Source organism: Clupea harengus, unplaced genomic scaffold, assembly GCF_900700415.2.
Source record: "Clupea harengus unplaced genomic scaffold, Ch_v2.0.2, whole genome shotgun sequence".
NCBI lineage: Eukaryota > Metazoa > Chordata > Actinopteri > Clupeiformes > Clupeidae > Clupea > Clupea harengus.
The window spans coordinates 943-20,209 of NW_024879733.1; the positions used below are offsets into that span (position 1 = coordinate 943).

The 19,267-nt window shown below is 46.3% G+C and overlaps 2 protein-coding genes across 2 annotated transcripts; one reads left to right on the forward strand and one right to left on the reverse strand.

The window, feature by feature from the left end:
* Positions 1-11,964: 11,964 nt before the first annotated feature.
* Positions 11,965-14,709, forward strand: LOC122130105 (trichohyalin-like). Its single transcript, XM_042704796.1, has 4 exons — positions 11,965-12,320; positions 12,938-13,128; positions 13,421-14,560; positions 14,664-14,709. Exons 1-4 carry the CDS (start codon positions 12,279-12,281, stop codon positions 14,707-14,709), a joined length of 1,419 nt encoding a protein of 472 aa, XP_042560730.1. The 5' UTR covers positions 11,965-12,278.
* A 224-nt stretch (positions 14,710-14,933) lies between these two features.
* LOC122130106 (coiled-coil domain-containing protein 6-like) lies at positions 14,934-18,481 on the reverse strand. Its single transcript, XM_042704797.1, has 9 exons — positions 17,864-18,481; positions 17,711-17,773; positions 17,412-17,591; positions 17,047-17,205; positions 16,665-16,760; positions 16,509-16,556; positions 16,156-16,330; positions 15,671-15,860; positions 14,934-15,395 (listed from the first exon to the last, which is right to left on the reverse strand). The coding sequence occupies exons 1-9, from the start codon at positions 18,479-18,481 to the stop codon at positions 15,263-15,265; spliced, it is 1,662 nt and encodes a 553-aa protein (XP_042560731.1). The 3' UTR covers positions 14,934-15,262.
* Between the last annotated feature and the right edge of the window lie 786 nt (positions 18,482-19,267).

The window sequence follows — 19,267 nt, forward strand, 5'->3', positions numbered from 1 at the left end:
CAACATGGTGGCCTCCCTAGCCCAGCATTGTTTCTTGGTTAGCTTTGGCGCTGGTGAGTGGACTTTGTGTTTGCTGTGAGACTTGGCCTGACCTTACCAATTGATCTCTGTGTATCCAGTCACTTTCTACCAAAGGCTAACCATAGTGGTGGCCTTCAGATTTACCTGATTGTATCTTTATCAGAGGCTTCAAACGGACAGTAGGAATCAAGATAGTAGTACATGAGACTATAGATTCAACAACATTCGCCTTGTTCATTAGATTGTAAATTGTGATCAGCTCATTTATCTCATGATTGTTCCAGTTACATTGATTACGTCAGGCTCAAGCAGAAAATGACAGGATGTGGTGGTGTGAATGGACGTGATGCTATGTGGTGTGAACAATGCGAGCCTGTCATTGGTGGTCAGATAAAATAACCAAGGCCAATGGTCTAGGGTCTTACTGATGAACAGTTCTGAAACATAGGTTCAGTTTCACATCCTGCCCTTGACCTACATCTAGTACCTCTATGGTCTTAGACATACTGGCTATGAGCTCAGAATGAAAACCAGAAAACCTCCAGTCTCTCAGTTGGGTCCATTACAGGTGTAATCCTGCCACTCCTGCCACTCTGCCCATAGCAGCTCTGTTAACTGGCTCATGGTGCGGTTTAGAAAAGAATGTTCCGTATGGGACCAACAGCTCAGGTCTGGGTCCTTTGGTTTGAGATATTGCAACATGACAAAAAGCAGGTCATGTGCACCACACAGAATACAAAGGTAAGGTGGCAGTTAACAGGAAAAGGAAACAGAAACGTTGTGGTTCTTCCTCAGAAGAGCAGGCTGGTGTTTTACCGGCTTTTAGTTCTGTGAAATAACACAGCTTTTGAATGGAATAAATGACAAGATAAGATGGCCCTCTCATTATGACAGTACAATAACGTCTTTGCATTGACCACATGTACCATTACATTTATTTTAGGTTGTCTTTCAGTCTTTCTTTGTTTCAGAAAAAAAACTGTACTTTCAAGAGTTTTGTAGTACTTTAGGACCTGGAGGGACAGAGCTTTCCAGAAGCTTTCTAGAAGTTTTACTGCAAAATGCCATTGTTAATAGTATGGTCAACACTTTAAATCTGCTTGTTGGAATTCCAAACAGTGTGTGAAACTCAGTTATTGGCAGTGAACTGGTTCTCCCCCCTACATATTTTAGGCCATTATGTTATCTTTCTGTTTGGTGCTGTGCTGATATGTGTTAACTTTTCAATTGCACAAGTCAATGTTTTGTCCTCAAGGTAATCCATTTCCATGGTGACCAAAGAGGAGGGGCGAGTAGTCAGCAGTCCAAAACAAAGGAGCTCAAATAAATACTCAAACCTGTAAGCTTTGGTTCCTTCGAAACCAGTAGCACGTTAGCTTTACAAAGGCTTATTTCAAGACATGACCAGGCCGATATTACGTAGCACTCTGAAATCATCCATACATAGTGTGTTTTACAGACAGCCTAGCTGTTGTATTTGTGCTGATAAGGAGATAACTACCTTTGTGATGATCTGAAGGAGCTTGGAATGTGAGCCCACAAAGCAAGTAGCACACCAGCAAACAAACAAACAACAAACAAACAAACAAACAAACAGGGCTCACTGCTTCACACCAAGAAACACACAAACAGGGCTCACTGCTTTCCACCAGTGCACCGGCGCCCTGTCACTTTAATTGGCTTTAACTGTGGAGCATCTGGGTAAATTTCCATTATGGTGCTCAGGGTTGTTCCAAGCCGCGCACTGAGTGGCGAGAGTGTGTTTTCTCCCATCTCTCACCATTAAATCAATAACCCTGGTCTGACTGCAGATCAGTTTAATGTACATGCTTCTGGTTTCCTGGAGGAGACAGCCTGCGGTCTGTGAGGACAGAGAAAAGCTAATCTAATGAACCAATAAAAGGTTGCTTCTGCGTGTCAATAAATCTGAAGAGGCCTATTTCTCGTAAAACAGCCTGCCTTTGCCAGCATCAAGCCTCGAAATAATCAGAGGGAAAGCTATCTGCTAATTGTACCCGGTCATTCCCAGGCCAGATCACTCGGGATCAAGTGATGGACATAACAATAGAAGAAGCACAATTATGAGCTTTTAGAGGAAGTCAGCCCTGACCGGCAGTGAGGAACCTGGGCAGGAGGAAGTCCAGGTCAGGTTACGCAGTTGCCACTGGAGCAGAATGGAACGTCTGTCATGTTCCTGCACCCTGGGCCTGTCATCGCTTATCAATTATGCACTCAGTCACTACGCCCATCACTGTGCCCCAGCCTCTGTTGTCACTGTAGGTTGCTATAGAAACAGCAGGCGGCCCAGCAGGTGACCGTGAGGCTGTACTGAAGGTGAGATTGCGGTGTGGTCATCATACCCACTTAGTTGAGCAGGGTCCTACTAAATCACATAAACCTTGATGTGAGGTGGAGACGGGTTGGTAGGCAGGCTGGTCTGGTGGACAGAGGACGGGCCTGTCACCATCAGCTGACCTCAAGCTGTGGATGACTCTCGGCTGAGCTGAAAGGCATCCCGCACCAGCGGCTGCCGTGTGAGCACTCTGAGGAGGGGGGGGGGCTTTCCCCTCCCCTGCATCCTGTGTGTGCCACTGCTTGATGTTGTCCAGAACTCTGAAATCACATCCTTTTCTAGAACACTACCCTGTTGAGGCACCGATCCCAAGGTCACGAGTTTGAATACAGGGGAGCTACAGTCCGTAAACATTGTATAATTTTACAAAGGCATCAGCTCGATAGTTGTTTAAGCATCAGCATCAGATAAATATGATTTCTCTCCAGTGTTCTCAGAACATAAAGTTTCCTGTGTTAAAGTGACTATTTCAACCTGTAAAGATGACGAAATACACGTAACTGAATGCTGGGAAAATAAACTGAGTGACTATTTCACCAGCAACTGATATAATGAAATGTGTACTTAAAGAGATACTGGAAAAAATAACAAAATGTTTGTTTGACCAGCTCATCTCTGACTGATAGGTACACCAGAAATGTACCAAAGATTATTGTGACAGGACCACTGCCTGCGCTGTGAATGCATACTGATCTTGTGTTTCAATACGGATGGATAGATTTCAGGAACCAGAGGAACAATTGGAACACTATCTCTATCTTCCTCACATGAAAAAAAGGAAATATGGCATTTCCAAAGGTGACAGGCTCTACACATTTTTTTCCCATATATTTTTAATATTTCATACAGCCCACAGCCTACCTCATGTTCTGTCCCCCTGTTTTAAGACTATTCAATAGGGCCTATACACTATATATAAAATATTAACAAATAAATAAAAAGTCAATCACCCCAAAACAATGAAGAAAAAAAAAAGAAATCATGGACCACCTCTAGAGATTGATCCTTAATAATTAAAATCAAAATAAAATAATTCCAGACACGCACACATGCACAGCCACAGTGTATGCATTATTGAAATACATTATTGTTGTGGCACTGTACAGTAAGGCCTTGTACTGACTGAGTCCAAGATGGTTGTGTTGATGCCTGTGGGGTTTTAAATGTTTCTTTTTTCTCTCTTCTGTTTACGTCTACCTGCTCTCTCTATTTCTTGCCTCAACAGAAAAAAAAATATATTGTTTTGTGTTTGAAACTATTTAGAGATTATATGCGCTCAGCACAGTTTAGAGTGGGATACAGATCCTATGCAAACACCAACAGGAAAAGCCTTAACTTCTACTCAAACGAAAGACATTTGAATTTGCTGAAACCAGCAAGGCTGCACGAGTCACACAGCAGCTCCCCTGACGGTGAGTCACTGAAAAGGAAGTCTCGCAAGTTTATTGTGGGGAAATGGGGGATGTCTGTTGAGAGGCTTTTTGAGGAAGTGTGCAAAATGAAATGGTCTGTGACCCTAGGTTTTGCTGTATGTCCCGCACTGTTGGCACTAGTCGGATCCCTGTTGATAGCTTTGCAGCCGATTGTGCGTGTTGAATCGGCGGCAGAGCCGGTCAGTGAGAGAGATCACTCTGATTAGTCAGGAGCAGTTGTAGCTCAAACTGGACAGTCTTGAGGCTGTGTGCTAATACTGGCCAATACCACTAGGAGGAGCCTCAGAGTCAGTTCCGTGACCGGTCAATGTGTTCTGTGACCGGTCAATGTGTTCTGTGACCGGTCAATGTGTTCTGTGAGCGGTCAATGTGTTCTGTTACCGCTCAATGTGTTCTGTGAGCGGTCAATGTGTTCTGTGACCGGTCAATGTGTTCTGTTACCGCTCAATGTGTTCTGTTACCGCTCAATGTGTTCTGTTACCGCTCAATGTGTTCTGTGAGCGGTCAATGTGTTCTGTGACCGGTCAATGTGTTCTGTTACCGCTCAATGTGTTCTGTGACCGGTCAATGTGTTCTGTTACCGCTCAATGTGTTCTGTGACCGGTCAATGTGTTCTGTTACCGCTCAATGTGTTCTGTGACCGGTCAATGTGTTCTGTTACCGCTCAATGTGTTCTGTTACCGCTCAATGTGTTCTGTGACCGGTCAATGTGTTCTGTTACCGCTCAATGTGTTCTGTGACTGGTCAATGTGTTCTGTGACCGGTCAATGTGTTCTGTGACCGGTCAATGCCTCTGGCTCCTTGCACTAACTCCTGGGGGCCCTGGCACACAGAACAACTAAGCTGGTCTCCTCCTGAAATGACCAACGTTAGCTATTAGTTGATGGTGGCACTGACCAGTCACAGAAGAGACTCTGGAGCGCCCCCCTAGTGGTGCTAGCCAGTATTAGCACACAGCCTCAAGAATGACCAGTTTGAGCTTCAACCCCCTCTCTGATTAGCTGCTCATCAACTGGAACTGAATAGGAAAAAGCTGAGCTGAATTTTTTAAATCAGAGGTTTCATTTATCTGCAGCTTTCACCACAGGCCCGGGAAAGTCCCTTGAACCTGTCGCTGTAGTGCCCATGGTTTCTCCCTATTTTTCCCTAGCCTTCGCTTCTTCCTTTCTTCTTCCACAACCTTAAGATCAAGGGCTAACAATGCCAATGCCATTTGCAAGTTCTTATCAGACATATTTTCAGATATTAGAAGTAGCTATATTACAAAACTGTCTGTGGTGAGCGACAATGGTGTTGTTGCTGTGTGTGCCACTGGTGACATGAGGCGACGCGACAGTCAGCCTTTGTCACCGCTAGTTCTCTGATGTTGGTTTGGTTTAAAACAAGAATTATATTTGAAAGGCAAAAAGGTCAGCCTCATAGTTAAAGGCTGTCTCTCAAAGCACGAGTATATGTACCAAAATGTAATAGTGGAGTAATGGAATAAATGATATGGTCATGATAAAATGTAAAGGCTTAAATAAATCGAAGCTTTTGAAGACCCAACTCTTCAGAGAGCACTTCCCGTCCTAACTGGCACTTCGACTAGTGCGTAACTTGCAATTACAGCAGTTACACTTCTGCACTCTTTCTTTCTTTTTATTTCATTTTGTTATATTTCTAATGTAAAGTAGTATTTATTTATTGTTACACCAGGTTCTATTGCTCGTAGCTTGAATATTCTCTCCCTTGTACGTCGCTTTGGACAAAAGCGTCTGCTAAATGACTAAATGTAAATGTAAATGTAAATCAAATAAAAAGTAACAGGCTTTGCAATATGAAACAGACACATGGCCTGCCTGCCATGCATGCCCCCTGAGCAGGGCGCTTCACCCCTCCTTGTGGGGCGCAGGGCTTTTCAAACCTGCTCCTGAGGCTTGTTCTCCCTCTTTCCCTGCTCTGCATTCTTCATTACTTAAATTCTTAAATACTTAATGATTCCAAAAAAAGACCTGATTTAAAACTCCAGGATGAGAAAAAGACTCCTTCAATGTGTGCTTACAGCAGGGCTAGATAGACGCCAGATTTGGCTTTAGGTGAAGTGGAGCGCCAGAAGGGTGGAGAACAGGTTTGTATACGTGCACGAGTGTGTGTGTACTTGTGTATGTGCAAGAGTGTGTGTGTTTGTGTATGTGCACAAGTGTGTGTGTGTTTGTGTATATGTGCAAGAGTGTGTGTGTGTGTTTGTGTATATGTGCACGAGTGTGTGTGTGTTTGTGTATGTGCACGAGTGTGTGTGTTTGTGTACTGTATGTGCACGTGTGTATGTGCATGTGTGTGTGTGTGTGTTTGTGCTTGTGTATGTGCACGTGTGTGTGTGTGTGTGTGTGTGTGTTTGTGTATGTGCACGAGTGTGCAGGGCACTGCGGAGTCAGCCTTCCCTAGGTAAATAAGGGATGAATACATTTGTTTTTCATTCCAGTTCAGAGAAAGTCAGGAAGAAGAGAGAGATGGATTGGATCTGACTTTTCTGTTTTGGCTGGCAACACATACATGACAAACAGAAAAGAAAAACCTTACTTTGTGCCAGTGTGTGTAAATGAATGTGTGTGTTTATATCTATGTGGATGCTTGTTATTATTTCAAATGGAGACACACCCCTCAATTTATCCACATTTCATAATCTGTCTCCTATCATAAACACTTCCTTTTTATCCCTGTGGTCATGGGACTCAATCTATCAAAGAAAGTATCTCAGTGAAAATGGCCATTTGGAAATGATCAAACATTTCAAGGAATTTGAGGAAGTGATACGTCAACGTGATAAAATACTCGAGATTCCACACAAAGTTGCACATCCTGAGGGCACATTTTCTTCAGCATGGCGGCCAGAAGAACAACCAAGAGACTCTTATCTGTCTATTAAATGGCGTGTGGGACTGTGAGGACTGGAACAAACATGTCCTCCCGAGACACAGGTGTTCCTGTACTCTCTAACGGTCACAAGAATCCGCTGTGCTCTGTGCGATCGATACACATTTTGTTTGTACAACATCGACATGAATAATAAATGACAGCTCAGTGGGTTTTTCTTAATGATTCGAGGATTCCAGCCAAATGCTTCACAGGCCGAGCCTCTCACTCTCCGCCAGTGAATGGATACTGAGACCTTTTCCTGTGCAGTGAATACACGGCCCTCGGGAAGGCCATCTGTGTAAGTCCTAAAAATGTAAACAGCCATTGAGGTCTGGGAAGAGGCTCGAGCCAGAGAGATGAGTGCAAGCTTTTTTAGAGAGGAAATGGTTAGTGGTTCCATTGAATGTACACTCCCACTCCGAGGATCGTCTTGACTATAAAAGGCAGTGGTCTCTGTCTGTGTCTTCCCAGGAATCGATAAGGGATGCCTTATCCAGCAGAACGTCATGGTGGTGGTGGTGGTGGGGTCTGTGGAGCCAGCGGTGACAGGAGCATGTCAAGTGCATATGCCTGACAGAAACATGGAGGAAAGAATGTGTGTGTGTGTGTGTGTGTGTGTGTGTGTGTGTGTGTGTGTGTGTGTGTGTGTGTGTGTGTGTGGTGTGTGTGTGTGTGTGTGTGTGTGTGTGTGTGTGTAAGGCTAATCTTTTTGCGGACCACTCACACCAGTCCCCCAGGGTGTTGTCATGTTCTGTTCTAAATCTGGAGAGCCCTCTGTCCCTTCTGAAGTGACTGCCTGCCACACCAGAGTCAGGGGGCATCTTAAAGCAGCCTTGGCAACCCAACAAAGGACAAGAGGGAGGGGCTTAATTTAACTGACAAAAGTCTGAGAAATAGCAGCCGACTTAATATAAACTCAGCAAGGAATGAATAGCTTCGGTTGGGAAATAATAGAGAAAAAAATAAGTCTGTGTGTTCTTTTCTAAACACTATAAATCAACTGAGAGACAATTTGGTGGTTTACAGAACACAGACCAGAACAGTTTCCACTGCCTTGCTAGTGACATGCGGGTACATAATCAGAGTGCTTTCAGCTGAGGAGCTCAAGAGTTGTGCCATAGCATTTGGTGGCAATGAAGACGACCACATGTGGAAAGCACGCAGGGCATGAACCCTCCTTCCTGATGATGCCTGAAAGAGGATTGGCAGTTGCTCCGCCTGCCGGGGGTTTAAAAATAGGTGACATGCGTGGTGGAAAAACACCATTAGCTGAACCCTCAGCGCTCCACGGGAATAACAGGCCTCGATTTAGTCTGAAGGGGGTGGGTCTGCCAACACCCAAAATGAAAGGCAAACACTGGATGTTTTTGCCACGCTGAATTTAATAACCCAAGACGATAAAATAAAGTCACTGCTGGTGCTACTACATCAGACCTAGGACAACTGTGTTTAGTATCTTGATTAAAAGAGGGCATCTTTTTCCATGAGCTCTCTGCTGCACCCTGAACTAAACTGATATGATCTTTTCAGTGAAAAGGTCTGTAACAGAGACACGACTGAAAAATAAACCCTCAGCCCGTGCTGTATTGGTGGTTGTTGTCTCGCACATTTACACCTAGTCTCGCTAAGACTACACAGTAAACTACACTAGACTACTTCGCTCAAGGCAACGTCATTTCCCAGTTTTGAGGTGCTAGGTGAGGTTCTCTGCCCAGGTTCCAGGAACATCATCAGGGTGTGACTGTTGGCTAGCATGTCCTCTGACGAGCATGACATGTTGACGCCAAAGAACATGCCTGCTTCTTAGTCATAGAAACATATTTTATTTGAGGAGTCTTACGGATTGGCCCACTGCAGTTGTGTTGACAGTCTTAATTCATATTAATATACAATGATGTACTTGCTCTCTTATTATATTAATCAGGCAGTACTGCCCGAATGAAAAATGTATTCCAAAGGCCATCTGTTTAGAGCACATGGAGTGAAGTTAAAGGTCAAGAGTTAGGTGGAGCTACACAACGATCCACGAAAGCATTGTTGGAGATTAAAGCTTCAGTAAATCCACCTTCGGCAGCTCACAATCAATCACCCCCCTCCCCAGACTTCATAGTCTGTTTACAGTGTTGGAGGGTTACTTATAAAATGTCTTCTTCTACAGATCACAGATTACATGTCCTGCTATGTTATTTATAACATTTAGTTAGATTACTCAAGGTGAGTAACATATTCTAAATATTTAGGATTACATCAGCACTGTCTTACATTTTATGAACTGTGCATGAAAGAGTTATGTCAGACGTTGAGGCCCACCAACAACAACAACCCATGACCCCCCTTTGCAGTAAAGATAGATCGCTTAATAGATGGATAGTTATTATTATTATAGGCCTATGTGCCCATGAAACATTGTTAACATAATGTGTGTCAAAGAACCTACGACAGCAATGTTTTGTCTGCACATAAATAACTACCAAAACTAACAATGCCTAAATAACCTGTGATTTTTTTTATTTATTTTTTACCATTAACATGACCAACACATATCAGAGTTCCATGCCTTTTTGTTGAACATTGTGTTACGAAATATGGACCCATGACTGACTTATAACGTGCTGCCTGGATATATTGAGCTACAACATGATAAACTGGTTTTGACATTACATTATTTAGGCTATTATAACCTCAGAGAGAAAGAGAAAGGAGGCACCTGATAGATGCACCTGAACCTGAATAGCTTTTGTAGGCCAATCTCTACTGACCTAACAAAGCAGACTATTTAAAAACATAGTTTGGCAGGATATAATACCGTGAATAAAGAAGTCAATGATGTCATTTTAATGTGATAGGTGCACCTGCTCTCTCGCAATTGATCATCGAGGAAGACATTATGACATGGACTCTCAAAATGTTTTTGCAAATGTTTCATTTTTGGTTAAATTGTTTTTCAGGACTTTAGTTTTTATTCGCTAATTCATCTATTTTCCTTTTACAGAAGTCTTTTGATTTGGCTTTGAGATGTGCATGTTTTGATTCTAAATGCCGGCGCAACGCGGCCACGTGTTCTTACGTTTCTGTTTCTGCTCAACACTGTCCGTCTAGGCCGACTGCATGGGTGCTACTGCGTGGGTGCGACTGCGCTACTCTGCTGCGAGCGAACAGCTGTTTACATAGGCTACTACACCTCAGACCTCCAAGCATGTGACCCACTCTGGTTGGTGGACCCAGGGCCTCTCGAAAGGAACAAACAAACTGTAAGAGAACACAAGCATCATTCATGAGTGGGGAGAAAACAAGACGTGTCAGTGTAGGATATGGCCAACAGACAAAAATGAGACAACATAATGAAACAAGGCAAGAGTTCTGGGCTACAGCACATTGTGTACACAAAGCTGTAACTCAAAGCTCTTTACACATATATTCAAACATTACACAATAACACAGACGTGAAGAAGTGAATCTTAAACTAGCAGTTTTGTCACTCACGAGGGCACATCACATTCCTGAAGTCAAGACTCTTCATTTTTTTACCTTTGTACTTTTTGTAGATTTCAACATAATTTCCTGTCTTTGTCCAAAACAGATGGGTATGACGCAGAGTAGCCTACATCTTTTCATGCTACACCCATCAAGTTCTACAAGTCCTCCAAACAAAGACCTTCTTATGACAGGTAATGGCAGTGGTATTCAGACAGCAAATAATGTACAGGAAACTGAGAGCAGGCGGGGTATTCCAAGACATGGTTTGGTGACAAACCTGGATAAGTTAACTCAGAGCAAGTGGTAAACCTCCTGATAGAAGAGGCCTGTGGTTTCATTCTAACAAAACAGGTCTCAGGTTGGAGCATAAACATGGGTCTTATAAAATAAAAGCCAATACAATACAACCATACTGTCTCAGTTTGCTGTGTTTTATGGGCTTGTGTGTTGTTTGGGCCTGTGTTGAATTGAAAAAGGAAAGAAAAGGTGATTATGGCGTTTGGTCTGGCACTCACATGACAGTGGATGAGGCAAGATCCAGTGCTGTTGTCTGTGTTGACAGACATTACCAAGATTACGAGATCACTGAGATTACCACGTGGTTTTCTATGTCTGACAGGCTTTGCACACGAGATGCCAAGAGAACACATTTGCCAATGGCGCCCCCTTTTGAACAATAGTAGTCTTTCAACAGACAACTGCATGTGAGGCCGAACATTTAAGCGCTAAAGTAGGCACTTTAGACAGTAGTTGCTTACTTAAGGTAGGCTAGATTGTTTGCGAGCCATCAAAGTAAACACGAGTATAGAAGAATGCAATTAAAGTATAAAATACAAATAATAAATACAAAAAAAATGGCGAGTATGTGCTGAACGTCTCGTTTAAATGATTCAGTAAGCGGCCTACTGTCTGTCTTGGCAATTCCTATTTAACAGCAACAAGTCACATGCCGGATAAAAACGAGAATGTAGGGAATCCGAAAGCATTTCACAGTGAAAACTAATATTTTTGAATATTCCGTTTTGTCTGGAGCCTATATTACGCTCACTGCCTGCCAATATTCAGTGTTCTGCATTCCCGCTGGGTTACAACTTTCGACCTTGTCCCATGGAGGTACGTGAGCTGTGCTGCAGCGATCAAGCGGGTGGGCAGATGGATCACCAGATTGCGTGGCGTGGTCTTCGACAGATGGGCGACTCAAGGTGAGTGTGTGTGGTCCCTGTTTGGAATTGATGATGGATGAACAGATTGAGACAGACTGCACCGGTGGCTACGGCCAGAAACCTCACCGGTAAAGCAGCTCTGATGACTGTCAATCAGTCTTCCAAGGCGAGGTCTTAACCGGCACAAGAAATTCACCTAGTTGTGTGACGCTGGGTGGAAAAACAGAAGATTGAATAATTCACCGATAGTAAATGAAAAAAAATGACCGATAGTTGAGCACCTGAGACGAAGAGAAAGGTCTTGGGAACTCTCCCATATTATATCAGCAGTACAAGCCTCGAGCACACAACAAACACAGGGGGTCAAGTGTCTCTTCTTATCCTTTCAAATACTCCAAACCTTTACATACGCTGCCGTCAGTTCTGCTGAATAGCCTACTTTCGTTTCAGCTACTGAAAGTTCCCGGCTGATCTGTAGTAATGTGCAAACCAGTCAATCCGTTGTCTGCATAGTGTGCAATGCCGTGACCAGGTCATTGAGATCAACACTCAACACTCACTGTAATTAATGGACGTAATCTCTAAAGCTGATTAAGTGACATGTAATGGGCCCTCTCACTTCAAATCATGTCTGCTGGCTTGATACTGCCCCAAAGCCAGAGAATAGCATATGGAGGTTTGGTGTCTCTGGCTGTAGTCCTCTCACATCTCTACCGTCAAACAGCAGTAGGGGAGGAGAGACCATGTGTCGGTGCGTACGGGAGGGGGTAATGGCATAATCTCACATTAAAGAGCACTCTAGTGATTTCTGCGGAGCAGTGTGCTTGCTTTCGAAGCTACCTGTCAGGTTTCGTATCACCTGCTCCAGAAGAGAGGGAGAATCCTGACGGAGCATTTGCCAGTTTGAAGATTGTTGGGCGCTTGGATGAGCTGGAGATGTCGGCGATGGTGCAGACGCCCAAGCTGCAGGCCAGCGAGGTATGGGCACTGTACGGAGGGGAGCTGGAGTACTGCCTGGGTGGCGAGGGAGAGGAGGAGGAGGAGGAAGGAGAGGTGAGGGAGGTGACCAGCCTGGCACCACAGGTTCCGCTCTCACAAACGGGGGCTGGCAGGGCCACAGGAGGTGCTCTCTTATGGTTATATTCAGTGTGTCTTGCAGAAGTCCTTCCTTCCGGTTCAAATATAGTAAGAAAAGTGCAGAGTGAGAGTGAGAGTGTATTCATTAGCACTGTCTTTCATGGTTTAACTCAAGGAAGGACAAACTGAATAGGGGTGCAGTCTTTTGTTGTCAATGAACAAAAATAAAGATGTCACTGTTACAGTCAGAACAGTGACCCCCCCCCATTTTAAGTGCTCTATATCTTGATTCTTAACAGGCTGTATATAATGGAAAGGTCAACTGTGTCTATCTTTTGGAATATCCTTTCGTTGTGTTTCCCCATCATTACATTATCATGGTCAGTCAGCAGCAATTTATGTTCTGACCACAAAAATGTGACACTGAACCTTTAGATTGAGCATTTACATTTAGAACTTCCAGTGTCGTCATGGTTTCCTGGGGCATGTATCCCCTCTGTCTCCCCTCACTTCCTCAGGACTTTGACCAGTGCGGTGCGGAGTATCAGAGCCTCTCCAACCAGGACTACTACTCTCAACTGGAGGCTCTGAAGAGAATGCACCTGCAGAACATAGCACACCTGGACGTCATGTACCTGAACGAGCTGAGCGCTAGCAAGGGCAAGGCGTCTCAAGAGGCTCAGATGAGCGATAAAGATGAAATAGACAGGTATGTGTGTGGAGAAAGTGAACACTGCACTTTTAGGATTGAGTTACCAATTCATTCATTATCCATTTCATTACCCACTGTAAAAGCACTAGAATAATGTTGAATGTTGGAAGTGATATCACCATTATCCTGCTATGATGGTGACAAAAAGTCTTCAGCAGTTGTGAACATATTAGTATTGTTTCTTTCCATGCTTTGAGTCAAAGGTAACACCTGTTGTGCTACTTCAATTGTAAGTAACCTTGAATGATCCCAGTTGTAAAGTCTGACGGTTATCTGATTATCTCTTCAGTGCTCAGGAAGCGGATGAGTCTTTGCCAGCCAAGCGAGGGACTAACACCATCCCCAGACAGGACATAAAGCTTCAGCAGAACTCGGTCAGCAAGTCAGACATATCTGGGAGCCGGGAGATGAAGGTAGAGAAGGAGAAGAAGGAGAAGAAGGAGAAGAAGGAGGAGAAGGAGGAGGAGGAGAAGGAGGAGGAGGCAGCTGGGCAAGCTAGCAGACAGAGCAGTGGAGTCAGAGATGAGGCTAAGAGTTCAAAGCCACGAGCGCAGCCAGAACGATGGGCCGCCTCCAAGCCAGCCAGCGCCGCCGCAAAACACCAGCCGAGGGCCCCCAGCAGACGGCCCCCGGGGGCAGAACCTTCCAGCAGGATCGCCAAGGTGACCGTGCCCAAGCCCTTCAAGATGATGCTGCGAGAGGACGACAAGAAGCGGCGGAACCAGAAGACGCGCTCCGAGGTGGAGCTGGAGAACACGCTGCTGCGCAAGGAGCTGACGGAGCTGCGCGAGTGCCGGCGCCAGTTCCGCGCCACGCCCGCGCCGCCGCCACGCACGCGCCCGCCCCTGAGCGAGGTCTTCAGCCAGCGCGCCGCCGGCGGCAGGAGCCGAACGACCTCTCTGGACCGCGCCGCTCGTGCCGACCCGGGCACCAACCGGCGCACCGGCGGCAGCCGAGATATTTCACCGGAGCCCTTCAGTTTCATCGAGCGCGAGCGCAGGAAGAGGGAGGTGAGGCTGGAGGCGGTCCTCAGCAGGCCGACCTCCAGGGAGGAGCGCTGGGTCTTCAAGGCCAGGCCTCTTCCCCGGCTCTACAGGGCCGCCTCCGACGACTACCACCTGTTCGGGGCTACAGAAACGCACAGCAGAGGCGAGGAGCAGCACCGCGGGCCAGACGTGAGCAGAGAGCGCCTCAAACACACAGGGAGGCTGGAGGACGAGAGGGGCGGTGTGGAGGTGGAGGAGGAGGAAACGGAAGAGAAGTCTGAGGATGGAGAACATGGAGCGGATGAGTCCACGGATGGAGCGGAGACGCCGATACTATGCAGTAACTGGAGGCTGAGGAGGAAGCCGTCGCTGGCAAGCAAAGGGCTGCTGGTGGAGGGGGAGACCGGGGGGGTGCGGGGGGGCAGGGAGGGGGAGACCAGGGGGTGCGGAGGGGCAGGGAGGGGGGCAGGGAGAGGGACTGGTCCTACATCCACCCATCCGGCGCACCAGCATCAGTCTGAACCTGGCTTCCTCTTTCTCTGTCAGCCAGGAGCAGCTGCCAACTGGCAAGAGCGACTACATCAGTGTGTGAGAGCCGGCGGGGGCATTGTTATGGCAGTACGCAGCGCACTGGTTATGCACTGACAGCACTTGCTACAGGAAAATAGGAAGGCTGACATTTGATCCGACAGGCCTGTACGAAACTATAATCAAGGTTAGAAATCAAGGTTCATGCACAGTACGTATATATGTATGTATATAGGTGAAGTAGATACTTCAAAATTCAAGTTTTAGATTTTAGTTTTTTATCGAGGTACATGTCCGTATATGTTTTTCATGTGCAAAATAAAGCAACGATCTTAATGTTCAATATACAATGTGTTCAACAGGAATTCTGTAAACTAACTCAAAGTAGCTTTTTACAAATAAAGGTTTTGTGATGCCACTCAGTAAACTCCTAAATGACACAAACTCACTCAGTGATTACAGACATCAGGTTCTGTGTGTTGCAGATATCAAGGGACAGTGATACATATGAGTGATGTACTGATCAGGGGACAGTGATATACATAAAGCAATGTACTGAGTTTTGAGTTTTTCTGTCATGTCCTTCTTTCACTCCATCTTCTTCAACTCCATCTTATTCAGTTCATCTCATCCACCTTCATCCCACACTTGCTGAGCGTGCGTCGGACGTAGGGCACGGCCTCCTGGGCGAACCACTCCCTCTTGTACAGGACCAGCATCACATCCAGCAACAGGCTGTGCTCCCTCCTCCTGCTCAGAAACAGGCCAATGAAATAAATATATATAATATTATACATAACCTATATGTAATATAAACCCTAGGTAACAGCGGTAAATTATATTTCTGTGCTAGGTCTGTGCTAAATGTTGCGTTACACTGCATGGACGTCAAGAGAGCTGGTAGATACTGCAGGGTAGTAGAGAGCCATCAGGCTGATTTCTACATTTTTAATTGAGGCTAATGTCCTGACGAGAAGTGATTTGTTCCACGTCAGTTTCCTGGATCTGAGTAGCGCATGACTCACAGTTGCTTGAAGGCATCTTTGGTCTTGAGTAGACTGGGTTCCTGTTCGGTCCCGTTCTCTGGGTCCTCTGGTGGTTCGGTTCTGAGTGGACTGGGTTCCTGTTCGGTCCTGTCCTCTGGTGGTTTCTCTGGAGACGGAGGCACAGGTCTCTCCTGGAAGCCACTGCAGCTGGTATAGCAGCATTTGCTGTCTGCGCACAGTGAAAAATGAGCCAAAAATGAAATTGTGATGGCTCTTATTCAACTTGTGATCTACACACATTTAAATAAACCTTGCATGTAATAACTCAGCACAAAAATGTGCAAAATCACATAATTTCAATCAACACATAATATTTAATACCTAGAACGTGTTGATGTTATCAACATCAAATATACTAAATTTGTATTAGTCAGTTTGTATGTGTGTGTCTCTCTGTGTGTGTCTCTGTGTGTGTGTGTGTGTGTGTGTGTGTGTATGTGTGTGTGTGTGTGTGTTGCTCCTGCCTGTGTTCACCCCCCCCGAACACTGCTGGGACACGTGGTGGGACACCACCAGCATTTCAGTGTTGGTCGTGACTGTGTGGACATGAGAGGGCCCTGAGTTTCCATGGAGACCATGGTTCGCCTCTCTCTTCAGAGTCTCCACTCTCTCACTGAGAACAGCATTCTCAGATTTCACCTGTAGGGGGAAGCAAACACACATTCTATCATGGTTGATCTACTCTATAACTAGTTCTCTGATTCTCATGCCATGGGAATATAACTGCTTCTCACTAAGATTTAAAAAAATATATTTTTATGATTCTGAGAATAATCTTTCCCTAAGTATTCATTTCAATATTGAGCATGCAGCTTACCTTTTCATAACATTCTCTTACTTCATCAAGATTGGACATCAAATCATCCTTTTAGAAAAACACACAAAACGATCATTGACACATTCACACGCTTGAGTAAAGCCAACAGTAGAATAAAAACAGGGCTGATGTGAGAATGAAAGACAGGCAGGGCACCTTATCTTTCTGAAGCTGCGCCACAGTCAGGGCAACATTCTCTTTAAATCTCTCGTGCTCTGCCTTGGAACTCCGCAGCTCTGACAGCAAGCTCTCCTTAAAGGTGAAGAGAGATGGGAAGCCTCTCAGATAACACAATCAGCACACTTTTATTTGTTTAAACTACAACTCTCTCTTCGACTAGCGGTTCTGCTAGAATACTCTCCCAGTTGCATCTCTGCGTCAGCTAAAAAAAAAAAACAACACAAGTAAAAAACGAGAGTGTGGAATGAGTTTGGCTCAGGCGGGAGCCAGGCTGTCTCTGCATCCTCTTCTTCCTGTGTTGTGGGGGGCTTAATTGTGTTGCTGTGATTAAGGGCGCTTCCTGTGCTCTGGAGCCTACCGTCTGCTGCCTGGCCTGGTTCAGCTGCGTTTGAAGCCCCTGTGTGTCCTGGGCAGCCTTGGCCTGCTCGCCGTGCAAGCGCTCGCTCCGGAGCTTCTCCCGCGCCGCGCTCTGATCCAGCTGCTCACGGGACACCTCCAGCTCCCGCTGCAAGGCCAGCTATGAAGAGAGGGAGAGCAGAAGAAGAAGAAGAAGAAGAAGAAGAAGGTCAAACAGCAGATAACCAGAGACATGGAATTGGGAGGAAGATTGGAGGAAAAAGAGGAGTTAGACAAGAGAAGGATGGAGCAATAGAAAAAGAAACTAAGAATAGAGAGGTGAAAACTGTTGCTTAAGTGTCTTCTTGATGACCTCTATGCACTCACGATCTGCCCTTTAAGCTGGTTGCTCTCTTTCTCCAGCTGAAGGAGTCGTTTTCCGTTGAGCGTGGAGCTCACTGCCTCTCCCCGAGTCTCCTCTCTCGTCGGATCATCTCTCAGAGACTCCACATCTTCTCTCAGAGACTCCATGTCCTGTGGAGATTCAGCAGAGCCTGGTGTCTGCTCCTACCCAAACACAAGGGCACACACAAAACAAGCTCAGCCACAGAATAAACCCCTGAAATTCTGTTAAAGATCTATAGTTTGGTAGTTTATCTGAGTTCTCAACTGAGTATTAAAACTACCTCTGCATTGACAGGTATCTCAGCTGTGTTACATCTTGAAATCTCCATGGCCTCTTCCTCCTCCTCCTCCTCTCTTTGCTCGTGTTCTTCCTTCTCCCTCTCCTGCTCCTCCTCCTCCTCCTCTCTCTCTGCTCCTCTCGTCAGGAGCCTGGCCTCCAGCTCTGCCACTCTCTGGTTGAGGGAGTCTCTGTCCCTGCGCGCCTGAACGATGAACTTGTCGTACTCCTCCCTGATCTTCCTCTCCCTCTTGCAGTTGGGGCACTCGGCAGGAGCGCTGGAGAGGGACGCGGGAGCACATGGACCCATAGCGGAGGCGGAGGAGGAGGAGGCGGATAGTCTCTCCACAGAGCGTCGTGGGGAAGGGTACACCACCTTCTCCCTTCCCGCGCCGCCTCCTCCTCCTCCTCCTCCTCCTCCGTCCTGGGGCAGAGGGAGTGGCCCGGACAGGCTGCTGGAGTAGGACCGCGGGCGGGAGGAGAGCACGCGAGACGCCCTGCTCTCCGTGGTCCTTCCTCCAACTGCTGCCCGCTCCTCTGGCGGACAGTGTCCTCCTCTTCCTGCAGGAAACCCAAAGTGGCTGCCGCCACAGCTGCCCTCGTACTGGCTCTGTTTCTCCAGATGGGGCAGGAACGCTTTCTGCTCGGGATCATCCGGCTGCCTGTGGCCGGGCCGGAACGGAGGGGAGGACGGGCCGGACGGGATGGGAGGCAGGCAGGTCTGAGCCGTGGGCTGAACAAAAGGCACAGTAGAAGAGTACGGTGCAGACTTCATCATCACATGCCATGACTCATACCACACCACACTGTCACCTCACCAGACATTATTCTCTGCATAGTTACACAGTGCCCAGCTCTGACTCACTGACACATAATGTATTTCATACAATCGTATTTCATACAATACCTTAATCTGATGTAAAGGACAAATGCAAAGAACAATCATCTATTCAACCCTATTCTGTATACTATGTCAAGTACACCTGTTTCATTTTTGGCTGGCCCCTCATCTGTAGAAGTTCTCCCTGTCTCCCCCCACACACACACACACACACACACTCCCCTAAGGCCAGCATGCAGCCTGTTTATGGTCCTCTGTGCTGTCGCTGCTGGGGAAATAAAAGCCTGTAGCTTTGGGGAATGGCCACGGAAACTAAAAAATTCCCATAAAAGCACACGCACGCACACACACACACACACGCACACACACACAAACACACACACACACGCACACTGGGATGGGTGGGACAGGCCGAGGCTGGTGGGGGGTCTCCACATTAAGCTTTATGAGCCCTCCATGCGTGTGTGAGAACACTTGAGAAGACAAACTTCTGGGTCTTGGCTGTTCAAGCTGGGCTCCACAGTACGCACCCTTTTGTCCCCGCTGAACGGTGTGTGTGTGTGCTGTCTGTTCGCAGCGGGCACGCTCCGCTCCGTCACCGCGCTCTGCACCTGTGTGAGACAGAGAGCCACCTCGCACTCACACTTCCCCAACGGCATGGTCATATTACCACAGGCCCGTAAAAACAGCATGCTGTAGAGCTCGTGAGAACTTCAATAC

What these genes read in the sequence shown, in the direction of transcription:
- LOC122130105 (XM_042704796.1), top strand. Translation starts at nt 12,279, where the DNA reads ATGTCGGCGATGGTGCAGACGCCCAAGCTGCAGGCCAGCGAG. An exon ending in GATAAAGATGAAATAGACAG is followed by an intron (nt 13,129 to 13,420) that starts GTATGTGTGTGG and finishes TTATCTCTTCAG; the next exon opens with TGCTCAGGAAGCGGATGAGT. An exon ending in AGGGAGGGGGAGACCAGGGG is followed by an intron (nt 14,561 to 14,663) that starts GTGCGGAGGGGC and finishes TTTCTCTGTCAG; the next exon opens with CCAGGAGCAGCTGCCAACTG.
- LOC122130106 (XM_042704797.1), bottom strand. Translation starts at nt 18,481, where the DNA reads ATGAAGTCTGCACCGTACTCTTCTACTGTGCCTTTTGTTCAGCCCACG. An exon ending in AGAGAGTGGCAGAGCTGGAG is followed by an intron (nt 17,774 to 17,863) that starts GCCAGGCTCCTG and finishes AGAGAGGAGGAG; the next exon opens with GAGGAGGAAGAGGCCATGGA. An exon ending in AAAGATGCCTTCAAGCAACT is followed by an intron (nt 15,396 to 15,670) that starts GTGAGTCATGCG and finishes GTTTCTGAGCAG; the next exon opens with GAGGAGGGAGCACAGCCTGT.